This window comes from Oncorhynchus clarkii, chromosome 13, assembly GCF_045791955.1.
Source record: "Oncorhynchus clarkii lewisi isolate Uvic-CL-2024 chromosome 13, UVic_Ocla_1.0, whole genome shotgun sequence".
Classification (NCBI taxonomy): Eukaryota; Metazoa; Chordata; class Actinopteri; order Salmoniformes; family Salmonidae; genus Oncorhynchus; species Oncorhynchus clarkii.
This window is the reverse complement of record NC_092159.1, coordinates 14298012-14320602: the sequence shown is the minus strand read 5'-3', so window position 1 is coordinate 14320602 and position 22591 is coordinate 14298012. Positions and strand designations below refer to the sequence as shown.

General features: G+C 45.9%; 1 protein-coding gene across 1 annotated transcript in view; it reads right to left on the bottom strand.

Annotated features, from left to right (window-relative positions):
• Window positions 1-1563: 1563 nt before the first annotated feature.
• The window catches only part of LOC139423498 (microtubule-associated serine/threonine-protein kinase 1-like), a 46754-nt gene continuing 25726 nt past the window's right edge, over window positions 1564-22591 (bottom strand). Inside the window, exons 13-27 of the mRNA XM_071175108.1 lie at window positions 20990-21128; window positions 20524-20656; window positions 18671-18836; window positions 18181-18282; window positions 17207-17329; window positions 16677-16789; window positions 9383-9543; window positions 8744-8994; window positions 8190-8450; window positions 7612-7856; window positions 7372-7494; window positions 6919-7055; window positions 6504-6694; window positions 5525-5955; window positions 1564-5229 (exon numbers count right to left, since the gene is read on the bottom strand). Of these exons, the coding sequence (XP_071031209.1) occupies window positions 3739-5229; window positions 5525-5955; window positions 6504-6694; window positions 6919-7055; window positions 7372-7494; window positions 7612-7856; window positions 8190-8450; window positions 8744-8994; window positions 9383-9543; window positions 16677-16789; window positions 17207-17329; window positions 18181-18282; window positions 18671-18836; window positions 20524-20656; window positions 20990-21128 (4067 nt within the window). The 3' untranslated portion in view covers window positions 1564-3738. The remainder of the gene's footprint in view (window positions 5230-5524; window positions 5956-6503; window positions 6695-6918; window positions 7056-7371; window positions 7495-7611; window positions 7857-8189; window positions 8451-8743; window positions 8995-9382; window positions 9544-16676; window positions 16790-17206; window positions 17330-18180; window positions 18283-18670; window positions 18837-20523; window positions 20657-20989; window positions 21129-22591) is intronic.

Here is a 22591-nt window from a genome sequence, read left to right as displayed (position 1 = left end):
ATTTATTTTGAATAAACTATGTTAAATTACATGGCATTATGATTATGATATGGAACAATGTTTTATATATATACAGTACCAGTGAAAAGTTTGGACACATCTACTCATTCCAGGGATTTTCTTTCTTTTACTATTTTATACACTATAGAATAATAGTGGAGACATCAAAACTATGAAATAACACATATGGAATCATGTAGTAACCAAAAAATTATTAAACAAATCAAAATATATTTAATATTTAAGATTCTTCAAAGTAGCCACCCTTTGCCTTGATTCTCTCAACCAGCTTCACCTGGAATGCTTTTCCAACAGTCTTGAAGGAGTTCCCACATATGCTGAGCACTTGTTGGCTGATTTTCCTTTACTCTGCGGTCCAACTAATTTCAAACCATCTTAATTGGGTTGAGGTAGGGTGATTGTGGTAGAGTGATTGTGGAGGCCAGGTTGAGGTAGGGTGATTGTGGAGGCCAGGTCAAATAGCCCTTATACAGCCTGTAGGTGTGTTGGGTCATTGTTCTGTTGAAAAACAAATGATAATCCCACTAAGTGCAAACCAGATTAGATGGCGTATCGCTACAAAATGCTGTGGTAGCCATGCTGGTTACATGTGCCTTGAATTCTAAAGAAATCATTGACAGTGTCACCAGCAAAGCACCCCCACACCATCACACCTCCTCCTCCATGGTGGGAACCACACATGCGTTGATCCTCCATTCGCCTACTCTGCATCTCACAAAGACACGGCGGTTGGAACCAAAAAATCCCAAATTTGGACTCATCACACCAATGGACATATTTCCACCGGTCTAATGTCCACTGCCCGTGTTTCCTAGCCCAAGCAAGTCTCTTCTTCTTATTGATGTATTTTGGTAGTGGTTTCTTTGCAGGAATTCGACCATGAAGGCCTGATTCACAGTCTCTTCTGAACAGTTGATGTTGAGAAGCAATTTCTGAGATGCAGTTAACTCTAATGAACTTATTCTCTGCAGCAGAGGCAACTCTGGGTCTTCCTTTCCTATGGCAGTCCTCACGAGAGCCAGTTTTATCATAGCGCTTGATGGTTTTTGCGACTGCACTTGAAGAAACTGTCAAAGTTCTTGACATTTTTAGGATTGACTGACCTTCATGTCTTAAAGTAATGTTGGACTGTCATTTCTCTTTGCTTATTTGATCTGTTCTTGCCATAATATGTAAGTGGTCTTTTACCAAATAGGGCTATCTTCTGTATACCACCCCTACCTTGTCACAACACAACTGATTGGCTCAAACGCATTAAGAAGGAAAGAAATTCCACAAATTAACTTTTAACAAGGCACACCTCTTAATTCATATGCATTCCAGGTGACTACCTCATGATGCTGGTTGAGAGAATACCAAGAGAGTGCAAAGCTGTCATCAAGGTGGTTACTTTGAAGAATCTCAAATATAAAATATATTTGGACTTATTTAACACTTTTTTGGTTACTACATGATTCCATATGTGTTATTTCATCGTTTTGATGTCTTCACTATTATTCTACAATGTAGTAAATAGTAAAAATAAAGAAAAACCCTGGAACGTGTAGGTGTCCAAACATTTGACTGGTACTGTATATATACACACACCATAAGGGGGCGGTATGATCCAAGTTATAGGCTGCAGTCAGAAAGTCGTCTGAAAAGTAGCCAAGTAATGTAGTACATAAAAGCTTGCATATTCTACCAGACTAATTCCAACATCTGATATTCTTCACCCACTAACAAACATTTGCCAATCATTCGCATAAAGATTATGGGTGTTACATGTTTGATAGAGAAGATACATGAGAGAGAGAGAGAGAGAGAGAGAGAGAGAGAGAGAGAGAGAGAGAGAGAGAGAGATCATCATAATTTCACCATTGAAATAATGCACAGTGTATTATCATAACACACATACAGTTGTAGTGCTCAACTTACAGTGAATCCAACTGTGGTGAGTGAAACATAGTCATATTATTATTTCACAACACAGACTAGCCTGGTCCCAGATCTGTTTGTGATTTTGCCTACTCCATTGCCATTGTTTGACATGACAATTCCATACAGAGTTGGCAAGAAACAGACTGGCACCCAGGCTAAAAACAGACAGTTAAACTCTCAGATACCTGACACCAGAATTAGGAAGGAATCCAATATGAAAATAAGGTTAATAGAAAAACAGATGGATAAACGATAACAGCAACAGCAAGTGAACATTTGACATCAAAGAATGAAAAACCTTATCCATCCATAAAGCCCTTAATATGCATTTTACATCTATTAAATATGCTACATCCATTTACACCTGCTTTTTCTTCTTCACCTTTTTGGTTCAAAACAAAACATGATGAGTGACAATTAGAACGTACGAATAGTAGAGCCATAGTCTTTACAGATATTTACAGTAATCTCCTTACCGTAGCTGTGCAGTCAGGATCAAGTAACAGATCATTTTATTCACAACAAAATACAATTATTCTAGTTTATCAATGTTATTCAAGTTTGGATTCTGTTAATTTCTATTTAGTTTCTGGCTTACTGAACCCATCCCTGAACTGACACACACACATTGGGGCACGCACACACGCACACAGCCCAAATCATCCACCACAGGGGTATGGGATTTAAATCCATGAATATCAACTCCGCTTACACCAGTGTGTGTGTGTGTGTGTGTGTGGGCTGCAGTAGTAGTCCTGTTCTGTAGAGATAAGCGCTCTGAGCTTCAGAACTGTCAGAGGAGCTTTACTCTTCTTTACCAAGGCACCAAATGCACCCTATTCCCTATATAGTGCACTACCACAGGGGCTCTGATCAAAAGTAGTCCACTTTATAGGGAATAGGATGCCATTTCGGACGCAATCCATGGCACACAAATGTGCCATAGCCTTCAAGATTCACCCAGAACTAACTCAAGGTTGTTTCACTTCATCCTTCACTTACAGACATTCACTGACAGCATGCTATGCTAATCTGGCTATGCTAATCAACTGAGGACTTCAGTGAGTGTAGTGTTGGACCATAATTCTTTGTCATGGGCGGCCTTACAGTAGTAACAGAAAACTACAGTAGTCATTGGTCCTGTGTGGCTCAGTCGAGAGTCTTTCTAAAGATAAAATCTAGTGGCTGCGTCATTGTCTTTTACAGTAGTAATTTTGTCATTTACTTTCCGAAGACAAATCTACAGTGGCCGATTGGATTTTGTGTTTTGTTGTTGTTGCTGTCAAGGTTGTAATGACTAGATTGTGCCCCAGCATACCCTCTGCTTGTGATTATGTTTATTTGAGTGAATTATAGAAACAGAAGTGATTGGTCGTTTAGTCGAGATAGAAAAAACGAGTAAGTAACTGGATTTGGTGTTTCACAGTATTCAGCATGTTTTGATCAGTAAAGCACTTTTCACTCCTTTTTATTCTAGAAACACACAAAATGTACCACATGACATGCATTCATTTCACATACATACATACATACAGATCTGTTATAGATATCTAATAGTCCATAAAGTGGAGCGTTGTCTTAATATATACTAACTGTATAATAGAAAATGGCCGTAACAGCAGCTTTACAATAGTTCTGCTCACTCATGGTTACAAATAAGTCAATACCATGTTGATATGCTTTTCTAGAACTGGAATGTCGTCTTAAGTGCTTGACATTGTGGAATTGTTCTAGAAATCTGAAAAGGCATCTCATTTCTCAATGCCCTCCTCTCTAAACTCCTTTCAGATAGAAGGGTTACAATTTGGGGGGGTGGCTACCTGTGTTCGCCTTATCAGACTGAGGAACAGAGTTAGCTGGACTTTGGGCCACTGTGGTGCCACCGCCAACCATCCGGACTCCGAGTCCGGACGAAGCCTCAGACTTTCCTGCCGAGGCACCTTGCTTCTCCTCACCCGGCTTGGGCATGTCTTTCAGCTCCTTCCCCTTGGGCCCCTCCTGGGACTGGGACACCATTGACCCCTTTATAGGCCCCAGGACTAATTTAGCGGCACTGGTCAGCTGGGTGACAAAGCTGGTCTTGTCGCCGGGGGAAACAGGCCTGGACCTGCCTGGACAGAAGGAGGGTGCGCAGAGCGAGGGGGTGACGCCTGTGGGGGAGGGGGAAGGGGATGGAGAGTGTTCTTCCACTACCTCCAGCCGACATTTATCCTCCCAGTCCAGGGTCCCTCGGTAGCAGTTGACAGGCCCCAGGCCCTGCCTCACCTTGCCCAGGGAGAGGGGTTGTCCGTGGGGTGGGACAGCTGGAGCCAGGGCCCTGGCTGGAGGTTTGGGGCTTTTGGGGCTTCTCAACCCCAGTTCTGAAGTTCTTGGAGAGCCATTGTTCACGGCTCCATTCTTTCTCAGGCTCTCTCCTACTATTCCTGATGGTTTACTACTAGCTTTGAACATACTTGTAGACCCTGACGTTATTGATGATCCACTCATACCCATGCCTCTGTCTGGACTAGTGCCTCTCCCTAGAGGGCCCCCACAGGGCATGCTGGGCCTGGGAGGAGGACACACCTTGGTGTCTCCATTTAGCTTTGGTTCCGTTCTGTCCTCTCCGTAATTCTCCTGGGAGTCTTGGCTGAGAGGGCTTGTACTCACGGCCGTTCGGAGGCTCTGTTGCTTGATAGACATGTTTGTCTGACGCTGGCTCTTCTCTGCTCCTTCTGGATGGCCCCTAAAGATACCTGGTGACCCAGTGGGAGTAATGGGACTTGTAGTTTTGGGACTTGTAGTTTTGATGGAATCCAGATTTGGTGATTGGCTGGATTGGGCTCTGTAGGTGGGGCTACTCTGAGGGCTAAAGGTATGCTCACTGGTTGAGGGTTTTCTAACTAATGATTGGTGATTATCTGTTGTGGCTCCTCCTCCTCGGTTAGGTGACCTCTCTGGGACGGTTGTTGTCCTGTTGCTATAAGCCATAATGATCTCTCCCACCCTCTCCCTCGATCTTTCTCTCTCTCTCTTCCTCTCTCTCTCTCTTTCCCTCTCCCTCCCAGCCAGCAGTGTATCCCTACTCAGCGGCGACTCTTGCCTCCCTAACTTCCTCATCGGCTTGAGCACCCCCGTCTCTGGTGTCGTGGTAGTTGCCCCTGTAGATGAACCCTGGGAGCCTGGGGCGGAGGGCAGCAGTGGGGGGTTCAGAGGTGGTAGATTCTCCCCTTCCGTCTCCAACAAACTCTGGAGCCCCAGCTCGCAACAGTGGAACTGGTCCTTGCGGTACAAGTCAGAGTGCTGGACCTAGGATAGGATAGGATAAAGTTTTATTTAGGGGGAAATTGTCTTAGACACATAGTGATGCTGTATACAGTAGGTCTACTAAAAAAGACTCAAGTTCTTTTAATTCCCAATGTGTTGTTTTAACTGTATTTAAATGTCTTCCCCATGTATACTTAAACTAATAAACGAGATGAAAACACTAAATCAACACTATACTGTACATTACAAACTGGACACATTCACAATACACCCATAGCACACGTTACCCATGTGTCACACCTCTAATACACATCTCAGACCGCCACATTCACAATACCTCCAGGCTGTGTTTCCTCAGAGGTCCTCCCACCCCACCACTCGACGACTGGGAATGAGACAGCGGCGAGGTGAGCTTCTCTGCCGACTGGACCCTCTTGAGGAGTGGGGAACGGGGCGGCTCGGCGGACTTGGGCCTGGGGCGGACCACGGGTGGTGATGAGTGGAGCTTTGCCCCGGCAGGGAAGGTCTGGGTGGTGTTGGAGCTACCGATGGTGTGGCCCGGGAGTGGGGGAGGGGAGGACTGGGTGGGGGATGGTGTGTGGGCTAAGGGGGAGAGGGGGATGTTGCCGGCGGACTTGCAGCGGGCCGAGCGGTACTGGCGGTGGAGCTTGGGGGAGAGGCCGTGCAGGGAGCTGGGGCGCATGTGCTGGGAGGCGGCAGGGGAGTTGGGGGTGCTGGAGGCAGGAGAGCTGCTCTGAGAGGACACACCTGGGGGAGAGGAAAGAGAAAGACAAGAGAGAGGTTACAGTGAAGATAGAGAGAGGGGTAGAGAAAGAGAGACAATAAGAGAGAAGATAGACAGAAAAGAGAAAGGTGAGAGAGGAAGAGGGAAAAAAAGATTCTTCAGCTACAGATTAATAATCAGTTCAGCCACAACTGGGATTACAATGTTTGATTCAGCTTGCCTGGTGCAATGGAACCAAAACTGGTTCCCAAACCCTGACCATCTGACACTCATCTGACAATCTCAAACACTCTATTTACTTCAAAGAAAACAAATACAATTCGGAACCCTGAGGAGTATACTACAAAGTGGGATCAATGAGTTAGCCAGCTAACTTCCATAAACAACCAGAAATAACTATTGATTTTCTAGTTCATTAAGAAAGCTAAACTTAGATATGTGTTTGAGTCAATTAGACCACGTACATTTCAAGCTTATCTTTCAATTTTTTTTATTTTAGAATAGTTAGGCAAGTTAGCTGGCTAACTCATTGATGCTGCTTTGTAGTGTACCCCTCAGGTCTGTTACTCACCCAGGTAGGAGGACTCAGGTGTGGACCTGTATCCCTGCTGTGTAGGGGAACGGGCTGACAGGTTGTGGGAGGGAGAACCTGGTAGACTGTCACTGGACGACAGAGAGCGGTTCAGAGAGGACAGGCTGCGGCTGGTGTGGAGCAGGTTAGACTGTTTAGTGATCTTCCTGAACAGGGAGCTATGCTTCTTACTGTAGGGAGTAGAGAGGGAGGAGGGGGACAGAGGGATAGGGGATGGAGTAGGAGAGGGTAGTAGAGAATAGTTTTCATTAAAAAAAAAGTTTTGCAATGTATAACATGGAGAGATACTGAAACGTATTAGCAGAATGCTGAATAAATACATGGAACTGTTCTTGTCCATGTTACAGCATACATGATAACAGCTACTGTAAATGAGAGTGCCATACTACAGTACCTCTCTTGTCCCTCTTTGCCGATGGGCCTCTTATTGCGTCGGGCCATCTTGCACTTGTAGTTGGACTTGCGTGCCGGACCCACCTTGATGGAGGTGTTCTCAAACGGTGTGGTGGTCACTGTCACCTTGTTGCCACTCTGCAGGGGCACACAGAATGATGATGAGCCATGTCTATGTGACTGCCTGGGGTTTGATCACAGGTTTTCTGCATGCCACAAGTCTAGGTTAGCCTGCTGAGCTAAAGCCTGGGCACAAGCTCAGGGAGCCATTACTTGTATGCAGGCAAGTTACTCATCACATGAGCATGGTCACAGAACGACCTCCTTCACATCTACATTGACGAATAACACCCTTACTTATAGCTTAAGAGACCAACAATGAGCATGGATGTTACGCAAACCTACACATATCAACAAAGTCTATTGTAGAACTCAGTCTCTTCTTCCATCATACCTTTAGAATGAGTTCCACCACTTCCGTGTGGACCAATCCGTGGACAGACTCCCCATTCACATGGGTGATGAGGTCACCAGCACACAGTCCTGCTTCCTGTGCGGGGCCTCCATCCTCCACGTGCTGCCATAGGATGAGGATACATTGTCAATAAATAGACAATAAATAGGAGGGTGTATACCTTTCAAGTTAATTAATTAATGAATCCACCCCTCCCCCTTATCCTCCCCCTCTCCTCACCCAGATGATGTGATGGACACTGTAAACATCCGTATCTCCCATGTAGACCCGTATCGCCCTGAGGGTAAATCCGTACTTCTTCCCTGAGCGGTGGATAGTGATGGGAGAGCGCAGCACGCTGACGGCGGGGGCCGGACAGTAGTCACGGCTGGGTGACGTGTCCCGGGAGGAGGGGTTGGAGGACAGGGAGCGGGGGGACATGGGGCTGGCCAAGGGGGAGCTGTGACTGTGGACGTACTGGTCTACTGTGGTGGGGGGGAGAATGTTAGGGAGAGGAGTAATGGGAATGGGGAAAGATGAAGGAATGACAAATTTGGAGAGAATGGAATAGTGATTGTTGGTAAGAAAAAGAGTAAGAAAGGTTTTAGGCATAGAGATACACATATTACAGTGTACTATTTCATCATGTGGTTTGAAGCATGCTGTGTAAACTCAGCATTAGAGTAACATCCCAGCTCACAGCACCCTCTAGTGGCAGGAGGCGATTAATTGACTGCCTGATTAAATGTATTTGATTATTAAAATACATATAAAGCTACTCAAGCCAGAAACAACACATAACAATTCAGCATAGTTACCTGCAGGTATGATGACAGATAGGGCTGTGGCCGAGGCTGACTTGATAACCTTGTTGCCAGGCCGTGAGTTCCTCTTCTCCTCTGTGTCTCCAGACATCTGCTGGTGTCTCGCCCTGCGGAGGACCAGGTCATTCGTTGCCCGGGGGCCCAGGGGGTCATACACAGGTCCTGCCCCCAGCTCCCTATTGGCTGATGTAGGTCCAAGAGTAGTGGAGGGGGTGGGCTTGGCTCCCAGAGTCTCGCCTGGGCTTGGTGGTTTCTCTGTTGGCGGAAAAAAATATTACTCTCCAGTCTCAAGTATATTGATGGAGCTTAGCTAATGTCCTCTCTTGGCTTACTTACAATCTATTCACATCATCACTTTCTACTGACTTTTCAATTGTCACCTCACCTGATAAAATCACCAGTTTGTCCGGTGACAATATAAGTGAAACAAACCTCTACCACCCCGTAATCTCTCTCTCTCTCTCTCTCTCTCTCTCTCTCTCTCTCTCTCTCTCTCTCTCTCTCTCTCTCTCTCTCTCTCTCTCTCTCTCTCTCTCTCTCTCTCTCACCTCCTACATGTTCCTCCTTTGGGTCAGGGGTGGTGCTGGGGGTGGAGGGGGGTGTGGAGGGAACGGAGGCCACCTCCAGTGAAGTCCCCCTGGCCTTGACAGGGGGCTGGCGTGTCAGGGGGTCTGGGTTGTCCTCCTGCTGTGAGGCGAAGCGATGCGTGTCCATGAGGGCGGAGAAACGGCGCCGGGCCCCGAGGGGAGGGCTGGAGTCACCGTCCATGTAGAGGGACTCAGAACCGGACAGACGCTTCCTTTGAGGGGCCAGGAGAAGAGAAGAGGCTATTATTCCCAATGCTAAGGGACTTTTATTTTGAAAACGTATTTAAACTGATGTTGAATCAATGTGTTGTGAATGTTGGTATAAAGGTGTCATGACTTGTATACATTTCATGAATGCCTATGTATACCCCCTTAAAGTTAGTGTTAACATCTCTCTGTTTGGATGATTTAATGGCTGCTACCACCGCCTTAGGTTCTGACACTTCCCCAATACAGGAGCTCAGCATGAGAGTTCACACAATCACACGCACTAGAGTCAATTATAGACAGTGGATCTCAATTCTATAAACCAACCTGTATATGAAACTCAGACATGAAATCCCCCCCATCTCTCTCTCTCTCTCAACCCACCAAACTCACATCTCAGGTGAACCGGTTCTCCAGCTCTTGTCCCTGATAGGGAAGCTTCCCAGACTCTCTCTCTTCCCCCTGTTGTCCTCCCGGGAGCCCTTGTGTTCCCGTCGAGTCACTGAGGGGGCCTTCTGCTCCAACTGGGACAGGTGCTCCATGCTGCTGTACACCTGCAGAGGGGCCATGGAGAGAGTCCAAATCTGAGCCACACTGCTGATCCTACTCTGAAACACTTTATGAATACATGGCCTGAACATAAAGAAAGGAAGGAAGTTGGTTAAAACACTCATCATCACTACCCTTAGCCTTAAGCCAAACATAGAACATGATAGTCAGTTACATACTGTAGATAGAAAGATTACGGAGCTAATTAACTTACAACAACTGCATTTAAATAAGGATAGGCTAGAGTCAACTACTTTACATGTAATACAAAGTAGGTGGGTGCTTCAGCTAATACGTACAACACGCACACAGACACTCGCACACACACACGGCAAGGTCTCGTAAATGAGTTGTGAGTATGCTGGTGTGTGTGGGAGACCAGCTTAACAACAAGAACAGTGCTTTAAAACAAGGCTAAAGAGTATTCAGCACCATGGTAACTGACGCAGTGGCCATAACATGAGCTGTACTGTGATATGTACATTGGCTTCTAAATCTAAACTACTGGAATAAATCAAATCACATTTTACTACAGTTGTAGACTAACAGGGAAATGCTTACTTACGGGTCTTTTTCCAACAATGCAGTTCAAGGTAAAGATACAAAATAATATAACAAATGTAAATAGTGACATGAGTAATAAATACACAGTGAATAACGAATAACAATAATGAGTCAAAATAACATGTCTATATACAGGGAGTAGCAGCAGCGAGTCGATGTGCAGGAATACAAGGTAACTGAGGTAGCTATGTTCATATAGGGAGGGGTAAAGTGACTAGACAACAGGATAGATAATAGACTGTAGCAGCAGCATATGTGGTGAGTGTGTGTGTGTGTGTGAGAGTCTGCTGTGTGTGTGTGTGTGTGTGTGTGTGTGTGTGTGTGTGTGTGTGTGTGCGTGCGTGCACATACGTGTGTAAACGTGTGTGTGTGGCGTCAGAATGCATGTGTGTGCATCTTATGAGTGTGTGGGTGTATGTAGTAGTGTGTGTGTATGTGTGTGGTGGGGTGTCAGTTTAAGTCAGTGGAGGCTCCGCAGAGGAGGGGGAGGACCATCCTCCTCAGTGAATTTCTGAAAAATTAAAATAGTGAAACATTTAAAAAGTTATCCCTTTTAGATAAAGTTATACTAAATATATATTTACGTCACAAAATAATTGATTAAAATACACTGTTCTGCAATAAAGTTCTACAGTAGCCTCAACAGCACTCTTAGGATAGCACCATGATGTAGCCGGAGGACAGCTAGTTTCCGTCCTCCTCTGGGTACATTGACTTCAATACAAAACCTAGAAGGCTCATGGTTCTCACCCCCTTCCATAGACTTACACAGTAATTATGACAACTTACGGAGGATATCCTACAACCTATCAGAGTTCTTGCAGCATGAACTGACATGGTGTCCACCCAATCAGAGGATCAGAGAACGAATCTAGTACTGAAAGCAGAAGCTACAGCTATCTAGCACTTTGGTGCATAAAATGTGGTGAGTAGTTGACTCAAAGAGAGAGAAAGACAATAGTTCAACAGCAAGATAGTTTAACCTACTCAAAAACCTGGCTCAAACAGAAAGGGATGCTATGTTAGCTTGCTGGCTATGGCTAGCCAACACTGGAACACTGGAAGGTAAGCTTTTTGTTATATGAATTTATTGCCACCAGGGCCCACTGGTGTAACTGCTAAATGCTTGCTGACTATACACTGTGCTGTATGATTGTAGCAGGTTTATATTAACGCGTTAGTTCTAGTAGCTATGTTGACTATGATGTTAGCTAATATGGTGACAATGATGTAGGCTGTGTGTAGCAGTTAGCGGTTATGATATTAAGGTTTGGCTTGAAAGGTTTTTCACCTGATCACAGACAGCTGATGTGTTATGCACTGTTGTCCACAAGCGAAGGGAAAAGCTGAGAGGAGGAGAGCGCGTAGTTGCTAGAAGGAATTAACGAGCAAAGTGATCATGCTGTTTGTATGTGGCTGCTATGAAAGTGAACTGTGTTTGCGTGTGATCAGGGGTGTATTAATTCTGCCGATTCTGTTGAAAAACAGAACGAAACGGGAATAAACATACCTTTATTTGCCCAATAGAAACTCTCGTTTGCAACTGTTGGACTAACGATTACACTCTAAATAAGCTAGATGCAGGCAAGAGTGAGCAAGGCGGTATTGAAAGTGTCTGTCTGTCAACTTGACTATTCACATTTTTCTCTCGACCTGTGCACCTACGTTGTAAACTTTCATTCATAGGCTAGGTTGTAGCAACCTCATGATAGGTATAGAGAAAATGTATCATGTAGTAGCCTAAACCTATCGATGTTACATTGAGCTGGTTGAATGGAATATGAAGGACAGTCATCCAATATGCTGTAAAAATAAATAAGGCCATGCCTCATCTTAAATTGCACCGACTGCCACTGGTGTAAATATCTGTGAGTCTGTGTGTAGAGTCCAGTGTGTGTGCATAGAGTCAGTGCAAGAGATGGTCAATGCAGGTAGTCCGGGTAGCCATTTGATGAGCTATTTAGCAGGCTTGTTTAGCAGTCTTATGGCTTGGGGGTAGAAGCTGTTCAGGGTCCTGTTGGTTCCTGACTTGGTGCCTCGGTACCGCTTGTGCGGTGGCAGAGAGAACAGTCTATGACTTGGGTGGCTGGAGTCTGACAATTTATTGGGCCTTCCTCTGACATCGCCTATTATATAGATCCTGGATGGCAGGGAGCTCGGCCCCAGTACTCACCACCCAAATCAAATCAAATTTTATTTGTCACATACACATGGTTAGCAGATGTTAATGCGAGTGTAGCGAAATGCTTGTGCTTCTAGTTCCGACAATGCAGTAATAACCAACAAGTAATCTAACTAACAATTCCAAAACTACTGTCTTGTACACAGTGTGAGGGGATAAAGAATATGTACATAAGGATATATGAATGAGTGATGGTACAGAGCAGCATAGGCAGATACAGTAGATTGTATCGAGTACAGTATATACATATGAGATGAGTATGTAAACAAAGTGGCATGGTTAAAGTGGCTAGTGATACATGTATTACATAAGGATACAGTCGATGATATAGAGTACAGTATATACGTATGCCTATGAGATGAATAATGTAGGGTAAGTAACATTATATAAGGTAGCATTGTTTAAAGTGGCTAGTGATATATTTACATCATTTCCCATCAATTCCCATTATTAAAGTGGCTGGAGTTGAGTCAGTGTCAGTGTGTTGGCAGCAGCCACTCAATGTTAGTGGTGGCTGTTTAACAGTCTGATAGCCTTGAGATAGAAGCTGTTTTTCAGTCTCTCGGTCCCAGCTTTGATGCACCTGTACTGACCTCGCCTTCTGGATGATAGCGGGGTGAACAGGCAGTGGCTCGGGTGGTTGATGTCCTTGATGATCTTTATGGCCTTCCTGTGACATCGGGTGGTGTAGGTGTCCTGGAGGGCAGGTAGTTTGCCCCCGGTGATGCGTTGTGCAGACCTCACTACCCTCTGGAGAGCCTTACGGTTGAGGGCGGAGCAGTTGCCGTACCAGGCGGTGATACAGCCCGCCAGGATGCTCTCGATTGTGCATCTGTAGAAGTTTGTGAGTGCTTTTGGTGACAAGCCGAATTTCTTCAGCCTCCTGAGGTTGAAGAGGCGCTGCTGCGCCTTCTTCACAATGCTGTCTGTGTGAGTGGACCAATTCAGTTTGTCTGTGATGTGTATGCCGAGGAACTTAAAACTTGCTACCCTCTCCACTACTGTTCCATCGATGTGGATAGGGGGGTGTTCCCTCTGCTGTTTCCTGAAGTCCACAATCATCTCCTTAGTTTTGTTGACGTTGAGTGTGAGGTTATTTTCCTGACACCACACTCCGAGGGCCCTCACCTCCTCCCTGTAGGCCGTCTCGTCGTTGTTGGTAATCAAGCCTACCACTGTTGTGTCGTCCGCAAACTTGATGATTGAGTTGGAGGCGTGCGTGGCCACGCAGTCGTGGGTGAACAGGGAGTACAGGAGAGGGCTCAGAACGCACCCTTGTGGGGCCCCAGTGTTGAGGATCAGCGGGGAGGAGATGTTGTTGCCTACCCTCACCACCTGGGGGCGGCCCGTCAGGAAGTCCAGTACCCAGTTGCACAGGGCGGGGTCGAGACCCAGGGTCTCGAGCTTGATGACGAGCTTGGAGGGTACTATGGTGTTGAATGCCGAGCTGTAGTCAATGAACAGCATTCTCACATAGGTATTCCTCTTGTCCAGATGGGTTAGGGCAGTGTGCAGTGTGGTTGAGATTGCATCGTCTGTGGACCTATTTGGGCGGTAAGCAAATTGGAGTGGGTCTAGGGTGTCAGGTAGGGTGGAGGTGATATGGTCCTTGACTAGTCTCTCAAAGCACTTCATGATGACGGAAGTGAGTGCTACGGGGCGGTAGTCGTTTAGCTCAGTTACCTTAGCTTTCTTGGGAACAGGAACAATGGTGGCCCTCTTGAAGCATGTGGGAACAGCAGACTGGTATAGGGATTGATTGAATATGTCCGTAAACACACCGGCCAGCTGGTCTGCGCATGCTCTGAGGGCGCGGCTGGGGATGCCGTCTGGGCCTGCAGCCTTGCGAGGGTTAACACGTTTAAATGTCTTACTCACCTCGGCTGCAGTGAAGGAGAGACCGCAAGTTTTCGTTGCAGGCCGTGTCAGTGGCACTGTATTGTCCTCAAAGCGGGCAAAAAAGTTATTTAGTCTGCCTGGGAGCAGGACATCCTGGTCCGTGACTGGGCTGGATTTCTTCCTGTAGTCCGTGATTGACTGTAGACCCTGCCACATGCCTCTTGTGTCTGAGCCGTTGAATTGAGATTCTACTTTGTCTCTGTACTGACGCTTAGCTTGTTTGATAGCCTTGCGGAGGGAATAGCTGCACTGTTTGTATTCGGTCATGTTACCAGACACCTTGCCCTGATTAAAAGCAGTGGTTCGCGCTTTCAGTTTCACACGAATGCTGCCATCAATCCACGGTTTCTGGTTAGGGAATGTTTGAATCGTTGCTATGGGAACGACATCTTCAACGCACGTTCTAATGAACTCGCACACCGAATCAGCGTATTCGTCAATGTTGTTGTCTGACGCAATACGAAACATGTCCCAGTCCACGTGATGGAAGCAGTCTTGGAGTGTGGAGTCAGCTTGGTCGGACCAGCGTTGGACAGACCTCAGCGTGGGAGCCTCTTGTTTTAGTTTCTGTCTGTAGGCAGGGATCAACAAAATGGAGTCGTGGTCAGCTTTTCTGAAAGGGGGGCGGGGCAGGGCCTTATATGCGTCGCGGAAGTTAGAGTAACAATGATCCAAGGTCTTTCCACCCCTGGTTGCGCAATCGATATGCTGATAAAATTTGGGGAGTCTTGTTTTCAGATTAGCCTTGTTAAAATCCCCAGCTACAATGAATGCAGCCTCCGGATAAATGGTTTCCAGTTTGCAAAGAGTCAAATAAAGTTCATTCAGAGCCAACGATGTGTCTGCTTGGGGGGGGATATATACGGCTGTGATTATAATCGAAGAGAATTCTCTTGGTAGATAATGCGGTCTGCATTTGATTGTGAGGAATTCTAAATCAGGTGAACAGAAGGATTTGAGTTCCTGTATGTTTCTTTCATCACACCATGTCACGTTAGTCATAAGGCATACGCCCCCGCCCCTCTTTTTACCAGAAAGATGTTTTTTCCTGTCTGCGCGATGCGTGGAGAAACCTGTTGGCTGCACCGCTTCGGATAGCGTCTCTCCAGTAAGCCACGTTTCCGTGAAGCAAAGAACGTTACAGTCTCTGATGTCCCTCTGGAATGCTACCCTTGCTCGGATTTCATCAACCTTGTTGTCAAGAGACTGGACATTGGCAAGAAGAATGCTAGGGAATGGTGCACGATGTGCCCGTCTCCGGAGTCTGACCAGAAGACCGCCTCGTTTCCCTCTTTTTCGGAGTCGTTTTTTTGGGTCGCTGCATGGGATCCACTCCGTTGTCCTGTTTGTAAGGCAGAGCACAGGATCCGCGTCGCGAAAAGCGTATTCTTGGTCGTACTGATGGTGAGTTGACGCTGATCTTATATTCAGTAGTTCTTCTCGACTGTATGTGATGAAACCTAAGATGACCTGGGGTACTAATGTAAGAAATAACACGTAAAAAAACTAAAAACTGCATAGTTTCCTAGGAACGCGAAGCGAGGCGGCCATCTCTGTCGGCGCCGGAAGTTCATGATTTCTGTAGCACCTTGTGGTCAGGTGCCTTGCAGTTGCCGTACCAAGTGCTCTCTCTGTGTGTGTGTGTGTGTGTGTGTGTTTGTGTACATGGGTCCGTGTGTATGCTTTGAGACCAGCAGGCAGTGTTCTAGACTCTAATCAGGTCTCTCCACCAATGTACTGCTTCTGTAATAGAGCCCTTAGCCCTCTCCATTTATACAAGAGACCCTTCACACACACACATACACACACAGCCCTACTCATTCCCACAAGAGACCCTTCATTAGTCCCCACCCATACAGGAGAACAGAGAGGAGGAGGAAGGGACAGGTGAAGGACAAAAGGAGGGCAGCAGAGAGAGAGATAATATAGAAGGAAAGATGGTGTAATGACAGAATGACAAGATAATAGGGATTCAAACTATGAGGTGGACAAAAAGAGGAGGGATAAAGAGAGAGTGAGGGAGAGAGAGAGAGAGCCAGGATGAAAAATGAGATGGGATAGCTAGAAGACACCGTTAAGTAAGGGGAGATGAAGAGAGAAAATGACCTTGCTGAAGCGAGGGCAGCCAGAGGAGTGTGTGTGGCACGTGTGTGTGTGCAGGGTTGGGTAGGTTCCTTTTTAAATGTAATCCGCTACAGTTACTAGTTACCTAGAGTGGGAGGTAGCCTAACGGTTAGAGTGTTTGGCCGGTAACTGAAAGATCACTGGTTCGAAGAGCCGACAAGGTGAGAAATCGGTTGCTGGCCCTTGAACTTAACTCTAACTTGCTCAAGGGAAGCCGTACTACTTTAAAAGTAATCCAAGAAGTAATAGTACTAGTTTGTCAAAAGTATCTTTAATCTGTTAGTGTTTTGTAATGTAATCAGTTACTCCCCAACCATAAGTGTGTGTGTGAGTGTGTGTGTGTGTGTGTGTGTGTGTGTGTCTGTGTACCTTGCTGAAGCGAGGGGAGCAGGAGGAGAACTGTCTGATCTCAACAGGCTCATCATCATCGTTGGTGTCATCCTCATCGTACGCATTGATGTGGTGATAACGATCTGAACGGGCTGAGGGAGGACAGAAGAAGAGAGAGGGAAACAGAGAGAGACAGAGAGAGAGAGAGAGATGGCGAGAAAGAGCGAGAAAGAGAGAGCGCGAGAGAGAGTCTTAGTTTTCATAAATAATTGAACGTCCCTAGCCTTGTTGTTCTCTCTCCTCTGCTTATACTTTTCAAAGTCGCTGCAACGCTTTGGGAGAACCACTCTCTGGCTTGGCTGAGTTTTACCATGAGATAACCCGTATCAAAGATCAAGGACTCATTTGCTTTACACATGGAGCCCAATTCTGATCTTTTTCCAATTATATGTATTTTGATCAATCAGATAAGTTTTTGGCCAATTGGGCAAAGTATCAGAATTGGGCTGCCTGTGTAAATGCAGCCAGTGTGCTGTATTGGCATTAAATACACAGGTAACGGCACTCACTGTCGAAGTAGCTGGTGTCCTCTTCTGACTCCAGGTGAGGTATGAACTCTGCCTTCTGTCTCAGTAGACTGTTCCAGTCCAGGTCAGAGAAGAACGAGTGCTGCTTCACCTCAAACGCTCCCCCTGGGGGCACAGAGGAATAATACCAACAACAAGATCAGCTCTAAGAATGTAGGCCTCGGAAGAGCATATGGCTCTGGGCCATGGTAGTTGGAGTAAAACATAAACAAAGGTTAAAATGTGAATAATTATGGCATGATTCATTACACACAGTAAGCAGGAATATTTTCTGACTCATATCAGAGACCTAGGGAGAGTAGCCTGCTGTGTGCCAGACTGTTGTTATTATAATTTCCCCAAAAAATGTATCCCCCTTTTCAATCTTGTCTCATCGCTGCAACTCCCCAATGGACTCGGAAGAGTTGAAGGTGGAGTCATGTGTCCTCCGAAACATGACCTGCCTAACCGCGCTCCTTAACACCAGCCAGCTTAACCCGGAAGCCAGCCGCACCAATGTGTCGGAGGAAACACCGTTCAACTGGCGACCAGGGTCAGCCTGCAGGCATCCGGCCTGCCACAAGGAGGTGCTACAGCACGATGAGCCAAGTAAAGCACCCCTAGCCAAACCCTCCCCTAACCTGGACGACGCTGGGCCAATTGTGTGCAGTCCTATGGGACTCCCGGCTACAGCCAGCGGTGGCACATCCTAGTAAAATCTGTGTTCAACAATGCATTGCCTTGACAAACAAGGTTGTGTTTGGTAAGATTATGACAGTAGACTACAGCAGAAACAGGAGGAACATTCTTAAATTCTAGCACATTGGTTCAGAAACTAGGTGTCGGGATGGACCAAGTTGAAATTAGGTCCCCTGAGAAAATCTTTAAATGGGTATAGAATACAAGCTAAACTTTTAGTGTCAACTAAGGGCCTTTCGTCGTGTGCAGAACAAGTTTGAGAAGCCCTGTTGTAGTACCTGTACCCAACCTCATCAGTGGATTGGTCTGTAGCAGGGTTGATATCAGTCCCTGGGCATCAGCAGGCAGGACCTCATCTCCATCAGGCCACACTATGTCATCTGAGAGAGACAACAGAGCCAGTTACAGAGAGAATGAACAGCAAGGATTTGGAACCGGACCAACATTGAGTCAGGTACAAGTTAGTACACAGACAGAGGCCTTGGAGTCAACAGTCACCTACAGCAGTGGTTTTTAAACCTCTCCTCGGGGACCCCCAGCCGTTCATTTGATCAATTCCAGAGCTAGCACACCTGATTCAACTTGTGAATTGTCTGGGGGTCCCCGAGGAGAGCTTTGAAAACCCTTGACATACAGAACAAGAGGCACTGGGGGGGATTCAAAAAGACAACAGGTGCAAACACAGAGGAAAGGCCAGCCCTCATGTCTCAATCACCTGTAATGACCTGTCCAAAGAGCTTTTGACTGATTGATTGATGGCAGACTCACCTGTGATGACCTGTCCAAAGAGCTCCTCAGGCGTGTCTCCAAAGAAGGGCACACAGCCCACTAAGAACTCATAGAGGATGATGCCCATGGCCCACCAGTCCACCGGCTTCCCGTAGCCCTGTCTTAGGATCACCTCAGGGGCTATGTACTCTGGGGTGCCACACACCTGGGACAGGGAGAGAGATCCACCAATCAGAAGTCTCGATCACGCTCCTTGCCTCTATTTTCCTCTCAACTACATGTACCAGATGCAATGGAGTAGTCCCAAAAGTGCAACACCTGCCCATTTGGCACTCCAGACAGGCTCAATAAAAATGAAAGACAACAACAAATACTATTTGGACCCAGGTCTGGCCTGCTTAGCAAACTGCAAGCCCAAGAGCTTGAATATTCTTCCATCTGTCTCTGACAGAAGTACTGTACAGTAATCACTAATCAAGGACCCAGATTGTATAATGCTGATAATCAGAATTCTAATTCTAATTGGTACTGTTGCTGTACACTGTTGAGACAGCAGGGGCCTAGTTCATTATAGCTAAGTGAATAACCAATGCCCTCTAATCAAGAGTCTACACAGACCACAACGGGAAAGGATCTTCATCTATTTCATGTGCAGATGATGTGTGTTCATTAGAACCCATTAAAAAGCATGAGCTGGTGTACACCCCAAACAAGTTGGTAGAGCCACTGACTAACGGAGAGCAACTGTAGGCTGAACAAATGTAATAAAGAGATTTGCACACACTACATACAAGCTCCCAGTAATTTATTGGGTAAACCACCAACGTTTCAGCATCACTGTGCCTTCTTCATGGTCATGTCATGAATGCTTGAACCAGGTTATGTAAACAAACACTGCAATTAGTGCAACCAATGACAATAGTGAGTGGGTGTGTCATAATTACTAGGGTGATAAGAATGAAAACATTTTTTACTGTTAAAAGACAATAGTTTAATATATTAGGCTATTGTTATCATATTGCAACATAATTAGATATTGTGCATAGTAATAGCATCAACATACATTATTATTTTATTTAATACACATATTTAATTGTTTCCATTTAATTTCATCTTTGTTACATGTCATCTTTTGGTTCAACAGTAATGCACAACAAGCATCATCAACAACGGAAATATCTTGGGTGCACGCTGATACGCTGTAGAGCACAGGAGGTTGGTGGCACCTTAATTGGGGAGGACAGGCTTGTGGTAATGACTGGAACAGAATAGGTGGAATGGTATCAAATACATCAAGTGTCCATGCAATGTCCATGCTAAAGCAGGTTATATCCATCTAGAGTCCTCTTTCTACCTCTATGTGAAACAACACAGCATTCAGTCTGGTTTAACCAGGCTAGATGCCCTACCGCTGGAGAAGACACTGTATTGCTGCTGGCCTAACAGCATAATTTATTAATATGGGGAGTTAAATTCAAAACCTGCGTAAACAATAAACTGTAATTGCAAAATAAATAGGGACCAGAATTAGATTTATTTAGAGAAATGATGATGATTCAGTCTGTATGGTAAACATTATTAGTGACTGTGTATTCCTCTTGCTTGGCAAATTATGCGTTTTTGCAAGGTTATTTTGAGATTCTCAATCCTTTGACGCACGAGGCAAGTCAAGGGATCCTGAATTCAACTCACTCACGCAACTGTCATGACTGTAGGCTATCTACAGAGTTTCTAACATACTGTATGTGATTGGCTCTTCATTGAGAAGTTGGCTGTATACTACCTCTCACAATATGATTAATTGTTTGTTTGATTAGCTGAGTGACTGACTGATCATGACTGGCCGACTGACTAACTGACTGATTGATTTACTGACCAATCAATCGATCTACCTGTTTGTCCAGGAACTCGCGTGCGTCCTTCTCGATGTGTCCCTCGTACAGGTTGGTGGTGAGGCTCATCAGACCCATCTTAGACAGGCCAAAGTCGGTCAGCTTGATGTGGCCCATAGAGGTGATCAGAAGACTGGTGGAAACAGGAACAACACATGGGTTGTTAGATATCAACTGCAAAGCAAACCCCAGGAACAGCCATTATTCCATTACAATGAGCCCGTCCTCCTATAGCTCCTCCCACCAGCCTCCACTGGTATGTATGACCAATAGGAGCCTGTAGGAGTTATAGGAGCCTGTATTCCTAGAACCTTTCCCCATACACACAATTTGGCTTAATATTGTTAGAGGATGTCCCAAATGGTCCTAAGAAATTACATTTATGGTGAATATTGTATAGTGTGAAAGCAACTTAAAACCTCCAATCCACCAGGGGATTGTCAGGGTGGCAGTGCAACCCACTCACTTGTCAGGCTTGAGGTCTCGGTGCACGATGCCATAGTTGTGTAGGTACTCCAGTGCCAGCACGGTCTCTGCAAAGTACATTTTGGTGAGTTCCACGGGCAGCGCCCCGATGTTCTTTAGCAGAGTGGCACAGTCTCCCCCTATAGGAACACAACATGGTTGGTTATGCACAGTCTCCCCCTTTAGGAACACAACATGGTTGGTTAGACACAGTCTCCCCCTATAGGAACACAACATGGTTGGTTAGACACGGTCTCCCCCTATAGGAACACAACATGGTTGGTTAGACACAGTCTCCCCCTATAGGAACACAACATGGTTGGTTATGCACAGTCTCCCCCTTTAGGAACACAACATGGTTGGTTAGACACAGTCTCCCCCTATAGGAACACAACATGGTTGGTTAGACACGGTCTCCCCCTATAGGAACACAACATGGTTGGTTAGACACAGTCTCCCCCTATAGGAACACAACATGGTTGGTTAGACATGGATTATGCCTCGGTTCTCTACCCTGCTCCTAAAGAATGGACTTGTACACACTTTCTGTCATGGATTCAAACAATGGTGGGGACTTCATTGACCTACAGACAGAGCTTATACCACAACAACGCTGTTCAATTTACGACGGGCAATGTGCAAGTGCGCACTTCTGTACCCTTTGGGAAGAGAATGGGGCACAGCCTGAGAGCCAGTCTGAAGGGGTTAAAGGATTTCACAGTGTTGGTCGGCCCTATCTGTCGTCGTTTCTCTCGGGTTGTTTCTCCCCTTCTCCTTGGCCTGGTAAACCTATGTTTGGCAGAGTCCCATCTGACTCACACACTACTCTTCATGCCTGGCTGTGTCTGTAGGCTGACTCTGAACACTAACAATCAGGAGAAAAGCAATCTGCTTTCTGCTATATAGTTGGGTTGAGTATGTTGAGTTGCCCTCGAGCACCTAACACGCATTAAGGAAGATGGTTTGGCTAGGGCTGCTGTGGGAAGTGACCCCGTTTTACTTTCTACAACTGAATTGACTATGGTAAAATAACAACTTGACAGTTATTTGAATCTCTGGCCCTCGGTCAATCCCCTATATAGATAGGATAGATGTTTTTAAGTTTCCACCAGTGGTGTTAGTTAGACACAGTCCCAACCAGAAGCCATGGATTACAGGCAACATTCGAACTGAGCTAAAGGGTAGAGCTGCCGCATTCAAGGTGCTGGACTCTACCTCGGAAGCTTTTAAGAAATCCTGCTATGCCCTCCGACAAACCCTCAAACAGGCAAAGTGCTGATATAGGGCTAAGATTGAATCGTACTTTACCGGCTCTGACGCTCGTCTTATGTGGCAGGGCTTGCAAACTATTACAGACTACAAAGGGAAGCACAGCCGCGAGCTGCCCAGTGACACGAGCCTGCCAGTCGAGCTAAATCACTTCTATGCTCGCTTTGAGGCAAGCAACACTGAGGCATGCATGAGAGCATAAGCTGTTCCAGACGACTGTGTGATCACGCTCTCCGTAAACGACGTGAGTAAGACATTTAAACAGGTCAACATTCACAAGGCCGCGGGCCAGATGGATTACCAGGACGTGTTCTCCTGGCATGTGCTGACCAAC